Source organism: Bidens hawaiensis, unplaced genomic scaffold (genome assembly GCF_021521415.1).
Source record: "Bidens hawaiensis isolate Kalapana, Puna unplaced genomic scaffold, B.hawaiensis_p1.1 tig00013942_1, whole genome shotgun sequence".
Lineage (NCBI taxonomy): Eukaryota > Viridiplantae > Streptophyta > Magnoliopsida > Asterales > Asteraceae > Bidens > Bidens hawaiensis.
Window position 1 is genome coordinate 210746 of NW_027492192.1, and position 19005 is coordinate 229750.

The window sequence follows — 19005 nt, forward strand, 5'->3', positions numbered from 1 at the left end:
ATTAGAGAATAAGTACGATTCAAAGGAAATTTTTGAATAGCTTTTTAAGCTCTCGCTACCTCCAAAACGTGTTTTGAAAAGAATTATATGTTTCTTTCACGAAGATGTTGAGAACCCAAAACTCGTAAAATGCGTCTTAGAAGTAGTATTTTGAAGAGAATTACAACTGAGAAATGTTTCTTTCACGAAGATGTTGAGAACCCAAACTCTTAAAACGTGTTTTGAAGAGCATTATGAAGTGTTAATCTAATTGTAACAAATATTTACTTTGGAGATAAACGAAAAAATCATAACAAATAATTTGTAGGACCAAATGGCGGTTCAAAAAAATAGTAATAAATTGTAGGAGATAGTAAATTAAAAGTTGAGTTTGAATCAAATACAAATGAAACCAACATGCTAATTGTGAGGATCAAGTAGAGTATTTATATATATACAAGTAGAGTAATTATGTAGTTACATCATAGATTAATTAGTTACTCTATGATGTAATTACATAAACACTCTATTTGATTTCTCACAATTAGCACGTTAATTTCATTTATACGTTAACTTTCCCCTTAAAAGTTAATGTATGCTTCAAAATAAGTACATTATTATATAAAAAAAGCCTAACTTATATACATTGAGGTCGACGTATAATACAACGCCCTGGTTTTTGTTTCAAGCATATGTGCATCATTTTCGGTAGGTTCCAGGTATATAACAAGCATGTGCTTGTATTTATATAGACATCATGTAAATGTTTTGACTCTGAATTTAACTGTTACATCATCATGCACCAAATCGACACATAAACTCGTTATAAACACACCGAAAGCGCATATTCCATCTTAGATACATATATAAATATATAGTATATAAGCACATGTTTCTTCAACTATCAACTCCTTGAGAGGTTGTTAAATCTAATTTATTTGTTTTACCTAGTGAGATTCATAACCTCAGTTGGTACCATCATCCCTAGTGAATTGAGACTCATTATTCACATAAATGCTACCACCAATCATAACATTCACAAATCAATATTATATTTATATTGGAATGAACTAAGCAGCATGGAATGGAATACACTCATTTAACTTCCTATAATGCACACAGATCCGCCTTTTTCTGACCGATCGACAGGGGCAATAACGTCATTTGCTACCATACACTACAAAACCAACTTCGACTATTAAAACAAACAAAATGTCGATCACTTTCTACCGCAGATTGAAGAAAAAAACTAGATTCTGTATGTTTAATATTGGAACATATAGTATTTACGGTTTAGTATCGAGCCCACAGGGCCGGTTTATCTCTATACGTTGTAACCCTGAATCAATAGGGGCAATAGCGTCATTTCGAGCTCTAGTTTTCGTGTCCTCAACCGACTTTTTACCATGTGTGGCCCCCACGAAAACTTTATGTGGCTCGATAGCAACCACTGGCCCTGAGCCCAGACTCCTGTGGGGTGTTCGGCTGGCCGCTTGTAATGGGCCCGCAATAAGTTGGTTAAGCATTTCTAGAACCTCACTCATATTGGGCCTCATTTTCGGGTTTCCAGATAAACATCTATTGGCTATCATTGACAACTTTTGTGCTGATTTCAATGAGTATTTACCCTCGAGTCTTTTATCGATGATTACCCGGAACCTTTTGGAATCTAGGTACGGTTTCACCCATTCTAAAAGCTTCTGCTCGTTCTTGGGTCGGTCAGCATCCAGTGGGCGCCTGCCCGTGATAAGTTCATACAGAAACACCCCGTAGCTCCATACATCACTCTTGGCATTAAGATGACCCGTTTGCATGTATTCTGGAGCCGTGTATCCCATTGTTCCTACCACCTGCTAACATCATATCAATGCAAACTTAAATACTTTCATGAATCGAGATTTATAGTGAAATGACTAAAATGCTCTTTGCTACAGAAATAAAGGGATCTTGTGAATAAGTGCCAAGAATTTGCAACGATGACAATGAGCAAATTGGTAACTCAAGAAAGTTACAACTATGGGGGGGGGGGGGGGGGGGTTGTAAACGATCCAAGCCACTCGGTGAGCTACTCGAGACCAGCTCCCTTAAGGCCCGAACCTCGAGCTTGGTCTCAAGCCTCAGAATAAGCTTGTTTAATAAACAAGCCCGGGCTTCACTTATCGAGCTCAAGCTGTGGCTTGCAAGCCTAAACAGGCACATTATTTATATAGATTTTATGTAAAATATTTAACAATATTTAGATAATAACTATTATATATACAACTATGATAAAAACAACTAAACATATATATTATGTTATGAATAATGTTTATTAATTATAAATATATAATAAAATAATTAGAAGTATATATAAATTAATTAACGTATAAACGGGCCAAGCTCGAGCTCGAGCTTGAAAAAAATATTCACAATCTGAGCTCTATACTTAGAAATAAAACTCGAAACCAGCCGAGCTCGAGCTTAAGCGAGCTTGGGCTCAGCTCAACTTGTTTACACCATTAGATGCACTTTTGAGGTTGGTTCAACCTAATATGGCCCGACATGACCCGACCCACATGCCCATTTTGCTACATGTACTAAATAGTTTAAATTCGATAGAAAGTAACATACCGCAGTAGAGACATGAGTGAGTCCTTCTTGCGGACCTACCCGAGCCATTCCAAAATTTGAAAGCTTAGCATTCCATTGCTCGTCCAGTAAAATGTTGGATGATTTGAAATCTCGAAAAATAATCTACAAAAATATATAAAAAATCATTATTAGCCTCGTAGTTTGTAAAACACAACGAGCTTGTTAAGTGTATTCATGCATCGTGCGTTAAAATACCTGAAAATCCATATCTTCGTGTAAATACGCCAACCCACGAGCAGCATCTTGAGCCACTTTGAGTCTCATGGTCCACGACAGAGGTGCACCGGACCTTGAACATAAATGGTCCTCCACACTTCTATTAGGCATATATTCATACACTAAAAGCCGTTGCATTCCTCTTTCACCGTCATCTTCTGCACAATAACCAACTAATTTCACAAGGTTCGGGTGCTCGACCACTCCAAGAACGTTGACTTCGGTTATCCACTCCTTGTGCCCCTATTACAATACAATAAAGAATCTCAACAAAACTCGTAGACAAAGGGAATTTCTGGTATTAAAACGTTTAGTTCCAAAACATGTCGATTACAACGTCTCTGTATAACTCAACGTGATTAGTACAACTTTTATCCCAACAACCGAAAAATCAAATGATCAAAAGTCAAACATAAAACAACAAAGCTTACCTGTAATCCCGTACTGTCTAACTGTTTAACAGCCACTTCTAACCGTTTATTTGGATCTCTAGGATTCTTAATAAAACCCATGTAGACGCACCCGAACCCACCCTCACCAATCTTTGACATCAGGCTAAAGTTCTTGGTAGCTGCCTTGAGTTCAGAAAATGTGGAAACTCTAAGATTACTGCTAGTTGACGCTACACTACGATTCGAGACATTTTGTGTGTACAGTTCTGATCCTGACCGTCGATTATCAAGATCTGTGAATCTTGAACTTGATGACTGAACAGCTTTTGTTAAAGTTTTCGGGTGTTCACCATGTTTTGCACTGTAAGATGACCCAAAACACTTCATAGCTTCTTTATCTGATCTTTTAAACTATCAAACTGGAATTAGAACTGAATTCAGCATAATATTTATATACAACAAAACTGATAAACAAAATGCATACAAATTAAATATATATATTTTTTTTCAAAAAAGCCCAATATCCACATTCAACTGATAGCTTCTTTAAAAGATGAAGTTTTTCGGGTTATAAACCGGGTCAATGGGCCCAAACTGGTTTTTTAGTACAACTCTACACCAGACTAGTCATTTAGGGTTGAATTCTCATGTTTGGGTTTTCAGCTGTAACATTGGTATCAAAGCAAAACTCGAGTGGAGTGGTGGCATGGAGGAAGCCAGCCGTGACCAATGAGGACGATGGCCTTAAGGAGAGTAGATTTTTACGGACAGAAACCATTGCAAGGAGCATAACATGTTTCATATCGGTTGTATACTTGTATGGGCAACACATGCGGTGATTATAGTCCAAATGGGCTCCCACACGCACCAAATTGATTGTGATCAAGACAGAAACAGAAACATAATATATGTTTATAACTCTAGGTTTATCACAATATATCATAATCAAGATTAATTTTAACACAATTCTTCATGTTAAAGACTCAAACTTTGCAAGAAATTTGAAGAATCCATATCAAATAAAGCACAAATCTATCATACACAAGTGAAAAAAATTCCAAGATTCTAAGTGCTCACCTTTATGCAAGCTCAAGAATGAAAACTGATGCAAATGCAAAAACTTATAAAACTGTGAAATGAGTTTGTAAGTTTGAAACTTTAAATATAAAGAACAAATTGACAGTTGCTGAAAGATTTGGGTGGCATTAAAAATGATTATTATTATTGTTTGAATGTATTTAAAGCAACATGATTATTTCAAATGGTCAATGAGACCGCCTTAGTTGATAGACACTTATTTAAAACATTCAAACATATTTGATATGCTAGTCAAAGTAACCGGCTTATTTGATTGGATAATGTTCTAGACCCATGATATTTTCTTGAACAACCAACGAAACTAATTAAATGTGACAAACAAAAGTAAACCTAGCAAGTTGCTAACTCAACCAAAATAGTAATTCAACATCATCCCATTACATATCACAACAAAAGTCTAATTCCGGTGAAATCTTAACAATGTGTTTCAACGGACCTGGTAACGACACCCTAGCGGGGATCAGGACCACGACCTATCCGAATAATGGAAGGCTCAAACCATTTTCAGTCGGAGCGATCACTTCTGACCATGCAATCCAATTTATTCTAGCTTCTTCCATTGCCCAACTTTTAGCAAGGTTGATCTTTAATCCGGAAGCCATAAAAAAACACCTTAATATACGCCGTAAAATCAGCACATATTCTTTTTCCATTCACCCACAAACACTACATCATCAGCATACAAAAAATGGGAAACTAACGGACCCCCAAAACCGCTCCTTAACCCTTTGAATAGCTCATCATTACTAGCCCGTTTCATAGTTCCAATTAACGATTGCCAAAACAAAAAGAAATATACAACCATGCGATGCACACACCAGGATCAATGTACAACAAACAATGCAGCATGGAATAGACTCATATAGCTTCCTATAATGCACACAGGCTAAAAAATCCGCCATATACTGCAAAACTGATTCCCGACTATTCAAACCAACAAAATGTCGATAACTACCGACCGCATATTGAAAAAAAACAGCCACATTTTGTATGTTGATCACCGGGGGAAATAACGTCATTTTCAGCTCTAGTTTCTGTGTCCTCAACTGTCTTTTTACCATTTACGCCCCCCACGAAAACCTCTTGTGGCTCGATAGCAACCACTGGGCCCAGACTCTTGTGGGGTATCAGGCTGGTTGTTTGTGATGGGCCTCCGATAAGTTGGTTAACCATTTCTAGAACCTCACTCATCTTGGGCCGTGATTTCGGGTTTCTAGATAAACACCTATTGGCTATAATTGACAGCTTTTGTGCTGATTTTAGTGAGTATTTACCCTCGAGTCTTGTATCAATGATTATTCGGAATCTTTTGGAATCTAGGTACGGTTTCACCCATTCTAGAAGATTCTGCTCGTTCTTGGGTCGGTTTTTATCCAATGGGCGCCTACCCGTGATAAGTTCATACAGAAAGACCCCGTAGCTCCATACATCACTCTTGGCATTCAGATGGCCTGTTTGGATGTATTCTGGAGCCGCGTATCCCATAGTTCCTACCACCTGATAACAATGCATCAACGGAAATTTAGAAACTTTCATGAAGCATGGCATGGATTAATATGACTAAAAATGCCCTTTGGTATAGAAATAAAGAGATGTTGTGAATAAGTGTCAAGAATTTGCAATGAGCATAATGGTAACTCAAGAAAGTTGTGAACTACATGAGATCGGTTTGCTAAAAGCTCGAACCAAGCTGAGCTTTTAAACGAGCTCAAGCCTCAAAATTAGCTTGCTTATATATTTTTTATGTAATATGTTATGTAATATATTTAATTTATATTTATATAATAATTATTAAATATAAAATTATGAAAAAAAATAACTAAAATGTAATTATTTTATATAATGTGTTTAGTTATAAATATATAGCAAATACTAAAAAATGTATATAAATAAATTTAAATATGAATGAGCTGAGCCCGAGACGAGCTCGAAATTGATAAAACTACTCACGAGCCAAGCTTGAGGTCTTCTATATTAAATAAGCAGACCTCGAGCTTGTGTGAGCTTGGGCTCGGCTCGAGTTGCAATTTTGAGGGCCACTTCAACCCAATCTGGGCTGAGCCCGACCCACCTGTCAATTTCGCTACTTCTACTAAATAATCTAAGCTCAGTAAAAAGTATCATACCGCAGTAGAGACGTGTGTGAGTCCTTCTTGCGGACCTACCCGAGCCATTCCAAAATCTGAAAGCTTAGCATTCCATTGCTCATCTAGTAGGATGTTGGATGCTTTAAAATCTCTAAAAATAATCTACGATAACAACCAAAGTTACTATTAGTTGTAATTGTAAAGCACGTTCGTTCCTAAACAAGCTTTGTAAGTGTATTCGATTGTTAAAATACCTGAAAATCCATATCTTCGTGCAAATATGTCAACCCACGAGCAGCATCTTGAGCCACTTTGAGTCTCATGGTCCACGACAGAGGTGCACCGGACCTTGAACATAAATGGTCCTCCACACTTCCATTAGGCATATATTCATAGACTAAAAGCCGCTGCATTCCTCTTTCGTCATCTTCTGCACAATAACCAACTAACTTCACAAGGTTCGGATGCTCAACCACTCCTAGAACGTTCACTTCGGTTATCCACTCTTTGTGACCCTATTACAATATAATAAAGAATATTAAAAATACTAGCAGACAAAGGGCATTTTCGTATTACAACATTTAGTTCCAAAACATGCCGATTACAAGGTTTTTTATAATTCAACATGATCAGTACTACTTTTTCCCAACAATCGCAAAACCGAAACAGTTTATGGAAATAAAGTTGACAATCGAAAAGTCAAATGATAAAAAGTCAAACACAGGAAATGAAAGCTTACCTGTAATCCTGTTCTGCTTAACTTTTTAATAGCCACTTGTAATCGCTTATTAGGCTCTCTAGGATTCTTAATAAAACCCGTGTAGACACTCCCGAACCCACCCTCACCAATCTTTGATGTCAGCCCAAAGTTCTTGGTAGCTGCCTTGAGTTCAGAAAATGTGAAAACTCTAAGATTACTCGGTTTTTGTGAAAAAGTAGGAAAATTTGTGCTGCCACTTGACTCTACACTATGACCCGAGACAGTTTGCGAGTTCAGTTCTGAACCAGACTGCCTATTATCAAGGTCGGTGAATAGTGAACTCGATGACTGAACCGATTTTGCTGGAGTTTTTGTGTTTTCACTGTAAGAGGATCCAAAACACTTCATAGCTTCTTGATCTGATCCTCCAAACTATCAAACTGGAATTAGAGGTAAAAATATAAAATCAGCATAATATTAATGTGGAACAAAATTAACAAACAGAATGCATACAAATTAATGTTTTGGTTTTTTAAAAGTCCAAAAATCACATTTTCCTGATGCAATTCAAGATTTCCTAAACAAATGAATACAATTCAGGGTACTTCCTAAAAGCCTAAAAGAATGAATAAAGATTAGGGCTTTTGGTTTCTTTTTATAGTTGCAAATAACATATCATCTACAAGATTAATTGTGATCAAGACAGAAACATTATATAACCCTAGATTTATCACAATATTACATAATCAAGATTCTAACAAAATATGTTAAAGATTCAAACTTTGCAAGAAATTTGAAGTACCAAGATCAAATAAAGCTCAAATCTATCATACCCAAGTGAAAAAAATCCAAGAAACTGATGAAAGATTGTAAAGTTCTTACCTTTATGTTATGCAGCTCAAGATTGAAGACTGATCAATCTGTCTGCAAAGGATTAGTGGCCCACAATTTCCTCCAAATGGAACAAGAAAAGGAGGTGCATAATGATGAGAGACATGAAGTGTGTTTTGACCAAAAGAATGAAGAAATAGTGAAACACTTATTACACCAAAAGACCAAATGTTTTGAATATGAGAATGATCTGGTTTCACAAGGTGTGAAATGAGGTTTGAAACATTGAATACAAGATGCAAGTTTTTTTTTTTTTTTTTGAACACTTTGGCTTACCGGCAATGCAAACCCCCTAACACCTAAAGGACCCGGGTTCGAATCTCCCAGAGAGAGGGACCTTTCAACCTAAAATGGTATTTTTTTTGCCTCCGCAGAGACTCGAACCTAGGCCACCACCCGGGCGGGACCCTCGCAAGCGAGTTATCCCCCCCACCTCCGACCAGCTGGGCTGGACCTCATCGGCGAATACAAGGTGCAAGTTGCTGAGGGTGGATTAAGATTTTGATGGAAAAAAATCAATGGAGAAGAATTAAAGTGCAAAAGTACAAATAAAATGGGATTCATGATGCAACGAACGTGTGAAAAATAATAAAATACTGTACTGGAATTTTAGTACCTACTAAAAAAAAGATAAATTTGGTTGTACCTTAATTGTTTGTCTTTTCTTTCTTTTATGTTCGGGATATTTGTGGCTTGCAAGTTGTCCTCTTTTTTCGTTTTATAAAATTTGGCCATTAAAAAAACTATAAAAATAACATTAAGTAATAGTTTGTTATAGGGTCTGTTAATGAAAAACTGTGTGTCACGGAAGTTAGAGCACTCACTGTCTTGTTTGTTGTAGGTTTTGCTTATGAAAAACTGTGTATTACGGACTTTCGCCGTTGTAAGTAATAGTTTGTCAAAGCCAAAGTTTGTTGCTACAAACTAAGATACGAGCGCCACATCACTACCCATCTCACATACATACATACATACATACATAGTTTAACAATATTTTAATGTGAATGTTTGGCGTTGTGAAATATAGCGAGGGTTTTTGAGAAAAAAAATGGAATATGTGTGAAAACAGTGAGTGTAATTTTTAAGAACACTAGAACAAAGACAAAACATATATACTATGACAATGTAGATCAATCATAAATTTTAAAAAATATATAAGTTTTATTTATAAACTTTATTTACAGGTTAAATAAACTTTGTCACTTACGAATCAATGAGTGTTGTTTCATTGACTCATCGTCGCTCATATAACCCTCGCAAGTACATCGTAAAAAAATCACCAAAATCCAAAATTCAAAAAAATTGTTTTTTTTTCCAGCTTTCTTTTCTATTTACAAATATATATAAAATCACATAAGTTGGCTAACCATTTCTAGCACCTCGCTCATCTTCGGTCTTGACTTCGGGTCTCTACGCACACAATAACTGGCAATATATGACAATTTTTGTGCTGACTTGAGAGAGTAATCACCTTCAAGTCTTGGATCAATAATTTTCTGGAATCTTTTTGATCCAATGTAAGGTTTAATCCATTCTAGAAGCTTCTGCTCGTTCCGAGGCCGGCTTCCATCCAACGGGCGCCTACCCGTGATAAGTTCATATAGGAACACGCCGTAGCTCCAAACATCACTCTTGGATGTGAGGTGCCCATCTGAAATGCTCCCTTGTGTGTGCGTAAAGTAACATACACTAGTTGAGATATGAGTGTCTCCTTTTTCAGGACCTAATCGAGCCACCCCGAAATCCGAAAGCTTAGCGTTCCATTGATCATCAAGAAGAATGTTGGAAGCTTTGAAATCTCTTAAAATTATCTACAAAATCAAAGTTAATGCTCTTGCTAGCATATAAATCAATAAACATTTTCTTTTCTTTTTGGGATTCTTAACCTGAAAATCCATTTGTTCATGTAAATATGTCAAGCCACGCGCGGCATCTTGAGCCACTTTCAGCCTCATGTTCCATGAGAGAGGTGTTTCTGATTTTGCGGATAAATGATCTCGCACGCTTCCATTAACCATATATTCATAGACTAAAAACAGATGTACACCCCGTTCATCGTCTTCTGCACAGTAACCGATTAGTTTGACAAGATTTGGATGCTCAAGCACCCCAAGAACATTAATCTCAGTCATCCACTCTTTGTGCCCCTAATGCAGTATACTCAACTAATCAATATTCAAAATCGTCCACAAAACTTGCAAGCAAATAAATAAAGAGACTCACATTTTAATTTTCCCTGTGTTTTAACAAGTATAGCTAAATTATTAAGGTTGATAATTTCCAACACGACATGAAAACAATCAGGTTGTTTAAAATAGCAGGTCATGTTTGGGCTGTCCAGATTAATTAAACAGATTGTGTTCAGGTTGACACGAGTAGTTACCCGTTTAATTAAACAGGTCAACCTGCCAAAACTTTTAGTTAATCAGGTTGACCCATTTACAACCCATTTTTTACAATCAAACTTACTAACTCGTTTGATAATTTTAGATAATTGGGTTAAACAGGTTGCTTTATAAGGTTACGTAATTTTAAAGGGTTGATGCCTTTAACATGAATAAAAACTAGGACTAGCATACGGGTCGGTTCAGACGGGTTTGGTTCACCCAAACCAAACCCATCCGACCTGACCTCTTTGTGAGTCCTATTATTGAGTTCAGAATTAACCTGCAATAATCTTTTGCCGCACTTCACGGCGACGTGAATCTCATCAAACGGATGGTCCAAACTCATGATCACACCTTTATATACATTCCCAAATCCACCCTCACCGATCTTCGAAGCCATGCAAAAGTTATCAGTACCTGCCTTAAGCTCAGCATAGGTAAATAACCTCAGACTACTTGGTTTCTCGGCCAAATTCGATGCTTGAATATTGGGTACGAACCGATTAAGATCCAAACCAGCTGTATAAAAAGTTTCAGTTCCAGTTGATTTGGTTTGAGTTCGGGTTTCATTTTCGATTTCTTCGTTGCATTCAAAGGATAAACATCGGCAATGGAACACCATTTGCAGCTTCAAATCAACTAGTTGAATAATGAAACATATAAACTTCCAAAAACTTGGACTCTTAAGTATGAAACCGGCAGGAGACTAACTAATAACGAAATTATGCAAGTGTAAATTTAATTAAATAAATAGTTTGACTTTGAATTCCTGATTCTCAATGAATTTATTAGTTTTTTAAAGTGGAAAATGATCAAAACGTTCATTTCACTAGTTAAAATATCTAGACGTCTCAAAAGGATTTTTGATTGTGATATGACTGGTTGGTTGAAATTCTAGTCGGGTAGTTATTAATTTTGTGGGCCGACGTGATTTAGAGTGGACAATTTTGGGGAGACACGCTTCTATGGACAAAATGTTGACTTTGACTGGTGAAATGGTCATTTTCTTAGTTTTTTTCATAGAAAGATGAGTAAATCATGGTTTTAATAGTGTAATAAGCCGGGCTTCGAGATATATGGTGCCCCAAGCGAGTCTTATAAAACGTGTCTTTAAAAATATATTTTTCCCAAAGATCAACTATAATTGTGATAACACTAAACGAAACAACTAAAAAACCAAAGTTAAATGCATCGAGAGATACAAGCTTAATTTAATATCTTAATGTTTATTGTGCGCTAAACAAAATGTGTATTAGACTATCACTATTGAGCGTTCTTAGTTTGTTATTATTGGGTTGAAAAAAAGATTGAATGTAAACTATAAGTGTGTTTATTTACTTAACTGCTTTAAATTTTTTGGCTCCTGCAATAACAGGCGAGGGCGCTAAGCAACGGCCGAGGCCCGCCTTGTCTTTGGGTCGACTCTTAACATGTTATGTACTTGAATAAATTACGTAAAAAAAGTTTTATCACTAAAAATGTTAAGGAAAGAAAATAAATTAACAAAACAAACTATTAACCCCACATCCCCCACCAGCCCACCCCACCAACAACCCGGCCAGTTGATCTCCGACCCCACCACCTCTCTTTAATCTTTTCTTTCAGTTTGTTTTGTTTACCAATAAACATATGCTTCAAATTTCCTAACTAAAGAAAAGAGTTGTTTTTCCATATTTTCTTCTAGTTAAAATATCACATAAATTTGTAAAAACAAGAACCAAAGGTTTCTACATATTTAAAATATAAAATAAAATATCTAAATTGTAGAAATTATCCCATAAATAACCTTTTTGGACAAACTATGGCTGGCTATATATGCACTTTTGACTTTTGATTAAAGAACCATAAGTACATCCAACCTTTGACTGAATAAAGAACTATCCTACACCACAGTGTTTACTGTCGAACATGTATTATGTTTATTTGGATACAAAGTAAAATACAAGTATATGAATGAACGTAATGTTTAGCGAACAGTTCGTGAATACTTTGACAGAATTTTGTTTATGTTTGAATAAATGAACGATATTGAACAAAAAAAATATTCATTTAATTAATGAACATGCACAAATGTCCTATTCGTTCATTTAAATTTGTTCGTTTATGTCCATTTTCATATTCATTTAAACTCATTTTTGAATCATTAATGGTACTAATTGCCCATCATGCTAATGCATCAACCGATCAACCCACTAAAAAATTTAGAACGAAGCATTGGATAATCGAGTAAGGAACACACAAGAACAGGTTCATGTTCTTCCTGTATTTTCCGTTCATCTACATTCATTTAGCTAGTTCATTTACGTTCTTTTAGAATATTAGCAAGCAAGCATGAATATGTACACACTGTTATACTTTAATAGACTCTGGAGTTAAAATCAAAGGAAGTGCGGAAATAGATAAATAAACCATTGTATTTAATTTTGCCTTTTTCCCTAAAACACTATGTAGATGTGTTTGTGCGGTTTTTGTAGTTCTCAATATTCTAAAATGGATACACTCATATTTTACGAGTTCCTCGTGTATTTGGTTTACACAAGTTACCTCTCTAAACAATCTTCTTATCATCGCCACAAATACCTTCGTTTACCTCATTTTGGATTCAATTCCATTATAACACAATATGATACATGTTAAGTTTCTTAGCCACATTTTATAATCAGTAAACCAACAATGAACTGTCACCTCGAGGACCCGAGATCAATTGGCATACATGTATTCATTTAACTTGATACACTTAAGTCTAACATGTTCATACAAAAAAAAACTTATATGTGTCCATAAAATACATGTTTACCTCTCATCTCCTTCATTCTCTGCAGCAAGCTACTGAAAGAGCGTGCTTCTATACATCGGTCGGTAGGGGTAAAATCGTCATATCATAATCGCTACGATACACAAGGCTTTCTGAAACAAGAAAAGTATGAAGACAATCTCGAGTCTTTCGTGCTGACATTGGCAGCCTCATTAACAGAATTAACCACTTCTGATGGAGCCTCAATGAGTTTGTTAACCATTTCCAACACCTCACTCATCTTCGGTCTAGATTTCGGGTCTCTACACAAACAACAGTTGGCTATAAACGATAACTTTTGGACCGACTTCAAAGGGTAATCACCTTCAAGCCTTGGATCAATGATTTTATGGAATCCTTTTGATGTTCCTAGGTAAGGCTTCATCCATTCTAGAAGCTTTTGCTCGTTTTGAGGCCGGTTTCTATCCAACGGGCGCCTACCTGTGATAAGTTCATATAGGAACACGCCGTAGCTCCATACATCGCTCTTGGATGTCAAACGCCCGACTGAAAGATACTCGGGTGCTGCATATCCCATTGTTCCTACAAACTAATGACATTTTATATCACTAATATTAGAAACTTTGTAAATTATAACATTACATCACTAACATTATTATTAATATTAAAAAACCGCGTGCGTAACAAACCTTGGTCGAGATATGAGTGAATTCTTCTTGAGGACCTAATCGAGCGACCCCAAAATCCGAAAGCCTAGTGTTGAATTGATCATCAAGAAGAATATTGGAAGATTTGAAGTCTCTTAAAATAATCTGCAAAAGTCAAAAGTTAATGTTCTTGTAAGTTATAAGCATCTAAAGTTACAAACAATTTCTTTTATGGGTAGAAATAGGATTTAACATTTTAACCTGAAAATCCATTTCTTCATGTAAATATGTCAAACCGCGAGCAGCATCTTGAGCCACTTTCAGTCTCATGTCCCACGAGAGTGGTGTTTCTGATTTTGCGGATAAACGATCTCGCACGCTTCCGTTAACCATATATTCATAGACCAAAAGTAGTTTATTTTCTCCTCTACAGTAACCGATTAGTTTGACAAGATTTGGGTGCTCAACCGCCCCAAGAACATTAATCTCGGTTTCCCATTCTTTGTGCCCCTGATGCAGTATAATCAAGATTCAAGATTGTTCGCAAAACTTGTAAACAGATGTAGATTCAAAAACAAAAAACTTAAAACAAAAACTACTGTCAACTTCAATCAATAATGCAATTAGTTTGCCGTTTGAAAGAACTAAAATGAAGAACAAAACAATACTGGTGAATAATATTACCAGATCTTATTAAATAGGAAAGATTACAATGGAAAGAATAATGGTAAAGCATTAAAACTAGTCAACTAAGAATTAAGCTAACTAAACAATTATAATGATAAAACGTTAATAACTATTCTAATATTCAAACTACAAATAATAATAACTATAACATATAATAAGCTGAGAGTGTTGATTTAAAGAAACTACAAACATAATTCAAAAACTAATGAATGAGCATAGCTAGGGGTATAAATGAGCCGAGCCCGAGCTCGACCAGGCTCAAGCTCGGGTCATTTTCACTTACGAGGGCTCGAGCTTGAGCTCTTTTTCTAAAGCTCGGCTCGTGAGTTGTTTTTACAAGCTTGGACTCGGCTCGTTTATTATTTATTAATTAACCCACATCCTTTATTAATTTCTTATTACTTTCATATACTTATAGAAAAAACTTAAGCGATCCTAAGCTCGGCTCGAGCTCGACTGTGATGTGTTAACTTAATATAGGCCCGTAAAACTTAAAAATACACCATGCTTGTTTTCGTTCTTTAATATTTTTGGCCTACTAGCTCCGAGTAATCCCCCAAGTGCTCCGAGTAGACCACCGACTAGATCCGAGTAATCGCGTAGATACGAGTCCAAGTTGGAGGAAATCACCTCGAAAGGGCACCGAGTAGCGAGTAATCACTGAGTACTCAGCCGAGTTGACCGAACCGCTAACCCCACAATTAACCAACCATAACCGACAAAACCAATCAGTTAAGGTTAAGTGAATCTGGCTAACCAACCGACCATTTGGTTATGGACTTATGGTTACAGTTAACATGTCTTCATTAACAAACCTTATCCTAATCAAACATCTACTACTCAAATTCAAATTCAATGAAATCAATATAACTGCTAATTCGAGTATATATATATAATAGGACCTGCAATAATCCTTTAGCAAGCTTGACAGCCACATGAACCTCATCAAACGGATGCTCCAAACTCTTGATCACACCTTTATATACATTCCCAAACCCACCCTCACCGATCTTCGTTGAGTAGTTTCTAGTGGCTGTTTTCAGCTCCCCGACTTTAAAAACCCGCAGATTGCTCGACGTCTCTATCGGCTTTGGATGCGAACTGGCTACGGGTTGATTGAGATCCGAATTTGCAGTGTGAAAGGTACCAGTGGTGACAGTTGACTTTGTTTGAGTTCTGGTTTCATATTCGATGTTGTCTTGTTCGTGTTCTTCGAACAAGATTGAGAAACACCGGCAATGAAACACCATTGTGACTTCAAATGTTTGTTTTACATGAAAGTGTTTGAATTCAAAGTGAAGTATTGAGTATTGACTTACTCTGTGGAATGAATGAATGAATATTGGTAGGAACCTGCAAGGTAGTTACAAATGTGGAAATTTCCTTACATATGATATATTGCTTTTTTGGAAAACAAAACCAAGTTTTTACCTGAATAAGTTGGTTTTTTTTAAATTACCTGAAATAAGTTATTAACTTTTTATTTTATTAAATTTTTTTTTCTAATTTTAACTACCAACAAAAAATATATTTTATTAAAAATTCTAACAAGGGGATAGAAAATCATAAAAACAACCGTCAAAAAACAAGACCGTAACACTTACAAAATTAGCTTACCACCTAGGAAGAGTATGCTCCAAGACCTTAGACATATAACAATCCGTCTCCATTGCCCCGTATATGACATCTTAGTCGGGATTGCGGACCAAGTTCTAGATGAGTGATGAAATGACTAAATTACCTTTCATTAAAGTTTTTCTCGCTCAGTTTTCAAACGTCACCATCACTTAGCAAGTAACTGAGTAAGGCGACCTTAATGTCTTGTAAAAAACCCTAGTATGCTAGACCTCTTTAGGAGGAAGTGTGATAACACCATGCTTTAGGAAAAAAATGAAAAAATAGGGAAAGGGAGGGGGGGGGCAATGAAAAACTTGATGTGGCGTTAAGACGTTGACGTGGCATACAAAATAAAATAGAGAAAAATAAAACAATGCGGTAGAACTACGCTTTTAGCAATAACCTTTGTAATAGATTGAATCTTTGTATATAGGATATACAAAATTGAATTATTTTTAACATTTACTGATGAAGTTTTGACATCGTCAACAAATCAAATAATATCCAACAGCAAGACCATATATCCTCCAACCCTAACCATGAATTTCTTTGTTTAATAAACCATTAAACCAACCCCAACCCAACCACCAAATTCAACATTTTCAAACAGACATGTCAATAAAATAAAAGTTATGGTTACATAGATGGAGAACGGAAACTCATGTTTTCATTTTTCTTTTACTCCAAGTTGATGTATTAGTGCCATTATGAAACCGCGGTAACTTTTTAGCATGTGACGTACTCTTATAGTCATGTAAGTAAATATTCACTTTTTTACTTAATTTATGCCTCTTCATTCCTCTTTATGCTATTAAACACATGTTTAAATTTTCATCTTCATTGTACGCGAGAGTATTATATCTCGTATCACCTTTTCTTCATCATTTCTAAAAACTAAATTCCGTATTTGGTTCCTCTTAATGCATGAAGTTTAAACAAATTTGAAACACGTTTAATCAACTCATCTAAACACAAAATACAAAGAGAGCATAAGATCGAGCGTCGCAATAAACCAAACAATGTACGCAACTTGTTGCCGTTTGTCTGCTACTTTATTGTAATTATTTCACTTGGGTTTAAAAAAGAAAAAGGGCTAAGATAAATTAAATATATGTTCAAATTAGAAAGGAAAAAATGGCTGTAAGTGGAATTTTGTCCAAATACGAGAATGGACAAATTTGGAGTGGATTACAAGAGGCCAAGAGGGAACACTTCTTGTCGATTTATAGCAATTTATAACATACTATTGTAAGACAGACTCGGCATAGTTAATTTATATCCTTTTTAGTAGAAAGGACATAAATCATGATATTTTTCAAAAACAAAGGTGCACCTCTTTAGTCATCCCCTATCAAAAGGTGCGGGTGGCCTTTGACCGCATCTTTTTGTCTCTGTGAACTGCACCTTTTGTGCTAATTTAGCTTAAAAACCGTTTTTATATCAAAAGATGCGGTTAAATGGCTGAACCGCATCTCTTGTGTTTTGCATATCACATCTTTTGCCTAATTTGTAGTAGTGAATCATGAAAAGGTTGGTTCAAATCAGAAAAAATCGGGTTTGAACTCAATAGAACTTGACCCAAGAATCGACACAAATAAGTTTGGGTTATCGGGTAAAACATGTTAGGTTGGGTTTAACACATTAAGTTGGCTGAAATACGTACGCATACATACATAGATAGAAAAAGTTGTGGCTGAAATCAATGGCAACCACAACACTCTGTCCTGCTGCTTCTTCTTCTTCTTCTTCGGTCAGTGTCCACCCACGCCTCCTACGAGACCGCAAACTGAATCGCACGAGAATCCGATGCACCCGAGTAGGAGGAGGAGGAGGTGAAGGTGGTAATTCATCATCCAACAACAACCTACTACTGAAAACCGCTTGGTATGGGTCCGAGCTCCTTGGCATTGCCGCCTCGTTGTTCCCTCCTCCGCGGGCGGTTGAAGAAAGCAATAATAGCGTCGAGGAGGTTGGAATTGGTGGTGGAGTAATCGATCGTGCGCTTATAGTTGAAACCATCAAAGGGGATTTTCAGAGGTCGTATTTCGTTACAGGTGCTCTTACTCTTGATGCATACGAAGACGACTGTGAATTTGCAGATCCAGCTGGTTCATTTAAAGGTCTATACAGATTCAAAAGAAACTGTACTAATTTTGAACATGAGCCTCGTCAAATGGGAGGATTTTCAGGTTAATTGAATTCTTCTTCTGTACGTTACTTTTAGATCATATGTTAATGTGGACGTGGTTTTAGATAAAAGTTTTCTAATTGATTTCTAGGATAAAGGAATCGGGCATTGGCGTTTCAGTTGGACTATGGTGTTTCCATGGAAACCTATTCTTTCAGGTAGGTTGGTTGCTACATTCGGCTCGCTATATGTAAATTTGTTGTTATTAACAATGGGATTGGAATACAGCTACAGGTTACACAGAGTATTATCTTAGCAATAAAACAGGAAAAGTATGCAGGTAATGGAATGGAATTATGGAATGCATTAATGTCTAAATTCAAAAATTAAATCTTGTATTATTATTATTATTATTATTGAATTAAATGTTCCTACACGCATGTAGAGCACTGGAATGTCCCAAAGATGGCATTATTCAAACAACTCCTTAAGCCTAGCAGACAGACCACGCCGGGTGGTTAAAAACGAATTGCATGTACATAATTACAATTTATTGTATGCCATTCTTCATCATCATACTGGCCTCATTCCGGTACTGTACCATTACCCAATGTTATTATATGATATGATATGGTATTCAGCATGTGCTTTCTATGATACTTCGGCTTCGGTGTTTGACGGTTTGGCATGGTACAAGCACCAAAACCTTCCCTAAAGACTACAGGTATGTCCAAATTGTTACAAAAAAAAAACTAGGAAAAATTAGTATAAGACAAAGTAAGAAAAATTG

At 36.1% G+C, this 19005-nt stretch overlaps 3 protein-coding genes and 2 pseudogenes across 6 annotated transcripts; 1 reads left to right on the forward strand and 4 right to left on the reverse strand.

Annotated features, from left to right (window-relative positions):
• Positions 1-1037: 1037 nt before the first annotated feature.
• Positions 1038-4336, reverse strand: LOC143545357 (serine/threonine-protein kinase PCRK1-like). Its single transcript, XM_077037263.1, has 5 exons — positions 4296-4336; positions 3258-3637; positions 2806-3069; positions 2590-2712; positions 1038-1829 (listed from the first exon to the last, which is right to left on the reverse strand). Exons 2-5 carry the CDS (start codon positions 3603-3605, stop codon positions 1266-1268), a joined length of 1299 nt encoding a protein of 432 aa, XP_076893378.1. The 5' UTR covers positions 3606-3637; positions 4296-4336; the 3' UTR covers positions 1038-1265.
• A 44-nt stretch (positions 4337-4380) lies between these two features.
• Positions 4381-8233, reverse strand: LOC143545369 (serine/threonine-protein kinase PCRK1-like). Of its 2 annotated transcripts, none has more exons than XM_077037278.1 (5): positions 7986-8233; positions 7143-7535; positions 6658-6918; positions 6443-6565; positions 4381-5813 (listed from the first exon to the last, which is right to left on the reverse strand). In XM_077037278.1, exons 2-5 carry the CDS (start codon positions 7509-7511, stop codon positions 5268-5270), a joined length of 1299 nt encoding a protein of 432 aa, XP_076893393.1. In that variant the 5' UTR covers positions 7512-7535; positions 7986-8233; the 3' UTR covers positions 4381-5267. The 2 variants fall into 2 exon arrangements, with proteins under 2 accessions (XP_076893393.1, XP_076893392.1); XM_077037277.1 differs by having other exon boundaries at positions 7143-7543.
• A 1120-nt stretch (positions 8234-9353) lies between these two features.
• Positions 9354-11598, reverse strand: LOC143545371 (serine/threonine-protein kinase PCRK2-like; annotated as a pseudogene). The gene is made up of 3 exons (XR_013137418.1): positions 10662-11598; positions 9881-10141; positions 9354-9805 (listed from the first exon to the last, which is right to left on the reverse strand). The product of XR_013137418.1 is annotated as a serine/threonine-protein kinase PCRK2-like (transcript).
• A 1469-nt stretch (positions 11599-13067) lies between these two features.
• Positions 13068-15862, reverse strand: LOC143545370 (serine/threonine-protein kinase PCRK1-like). Its single transcript, XM_077037279.1, has 4 exons — positions 15373-15862; positions 14045-14293; positions 13826-13948; positions 13068-13725 (listed from the first exon to the last, which is right to left on the reverse strand). The coding sequence occupies exons 1-4, from the start codon at positions 15718-15720 to the stop codon at positions 13270-13272; spliced, it is 1176 nt and encodes a 391-aa protein (XP_076893394.1). The 5' UTR covers positions 15721-15862; the 3' UTR covers positions 13068-13269.
• Positions 15863-17789: 1927 nt separating this feature from the next.
• On the forward strand, positions 17790-18874 carry LOC143545349 (uncharacterized; annotated as a pseudogene). Its single transcript, XR_013137412.1, has 4 exons — positions 17790-18276; positions 18367-18433; positions 18504-18555; positions 18653-18874. The product of XR_013137412.1 is annotated as an uncharacterized LOC143545349 (transcript).
• Positions 18875-19005: the final 131 nt, after the last annotated feature.

Coding starts and splice junctions, on each gene's coding strand:
- LOC143545370 (XM_077037279.1), bottom strand. CDS start 15,720: ATGGTGTTTCATTGCCGGTGTTTCTCAATCTTGTTCGAAGAACACGAA. Junction 14,294..15,372: donor TTGCTAAAGGATTATTGCAG/GTCCTATTATAT, acceptor ATACTGCATCAG/GGGCACAAAGAATGGGAAAC. Junction 13,726..13,825: donor TCACTCATATCTCGACCAAG/GTTTGTTACGCA, acceptor AAATGTCATTAG/TTTGTAGGAACAATGGGATA.
- LOC143545369 (XM_077037278.1), bottom strand. CDS start 7,511: ATGAAGTGTTTTGGATCCTCTTACAGTGAAAACACAAAAACTCCAGCA. Junction 6,919..7,142: donor TAAGCAGAACAGGATTACAG/GTAAGCTTTCAT, acceptor ATATTGTAATAG/GGTCACAAAGAGTGGATAAC. Junction 6,566..6,657: donor ACGAAGATATGGATTTTCAG/GTATTTTAACAA, acceptor TTGTTATCGTAG/ATTATTTTTAGAGATTTTAA.
- LOC143545357 (XM_077037263.1), bottom strand. CDS start 3,605: ATGAAGTGTTTTGGGTCATCTTACAGTGCAAAACATGGTGAACACCCG. Junction 3,070..3,257: donor TAGACAGTACGGGATTACAG/GTAAGCTTTGTT, acceptor GTATTGTAATAG/GGGCACAAGGAGTGGATAAC. Junction 2,713..2,805: donor ACGAAGATATGGATTTTCAG/GTATTTTAACGC, acceptor ATATTTTTGTAG/ATTATTTTTCGAGATTTCAA.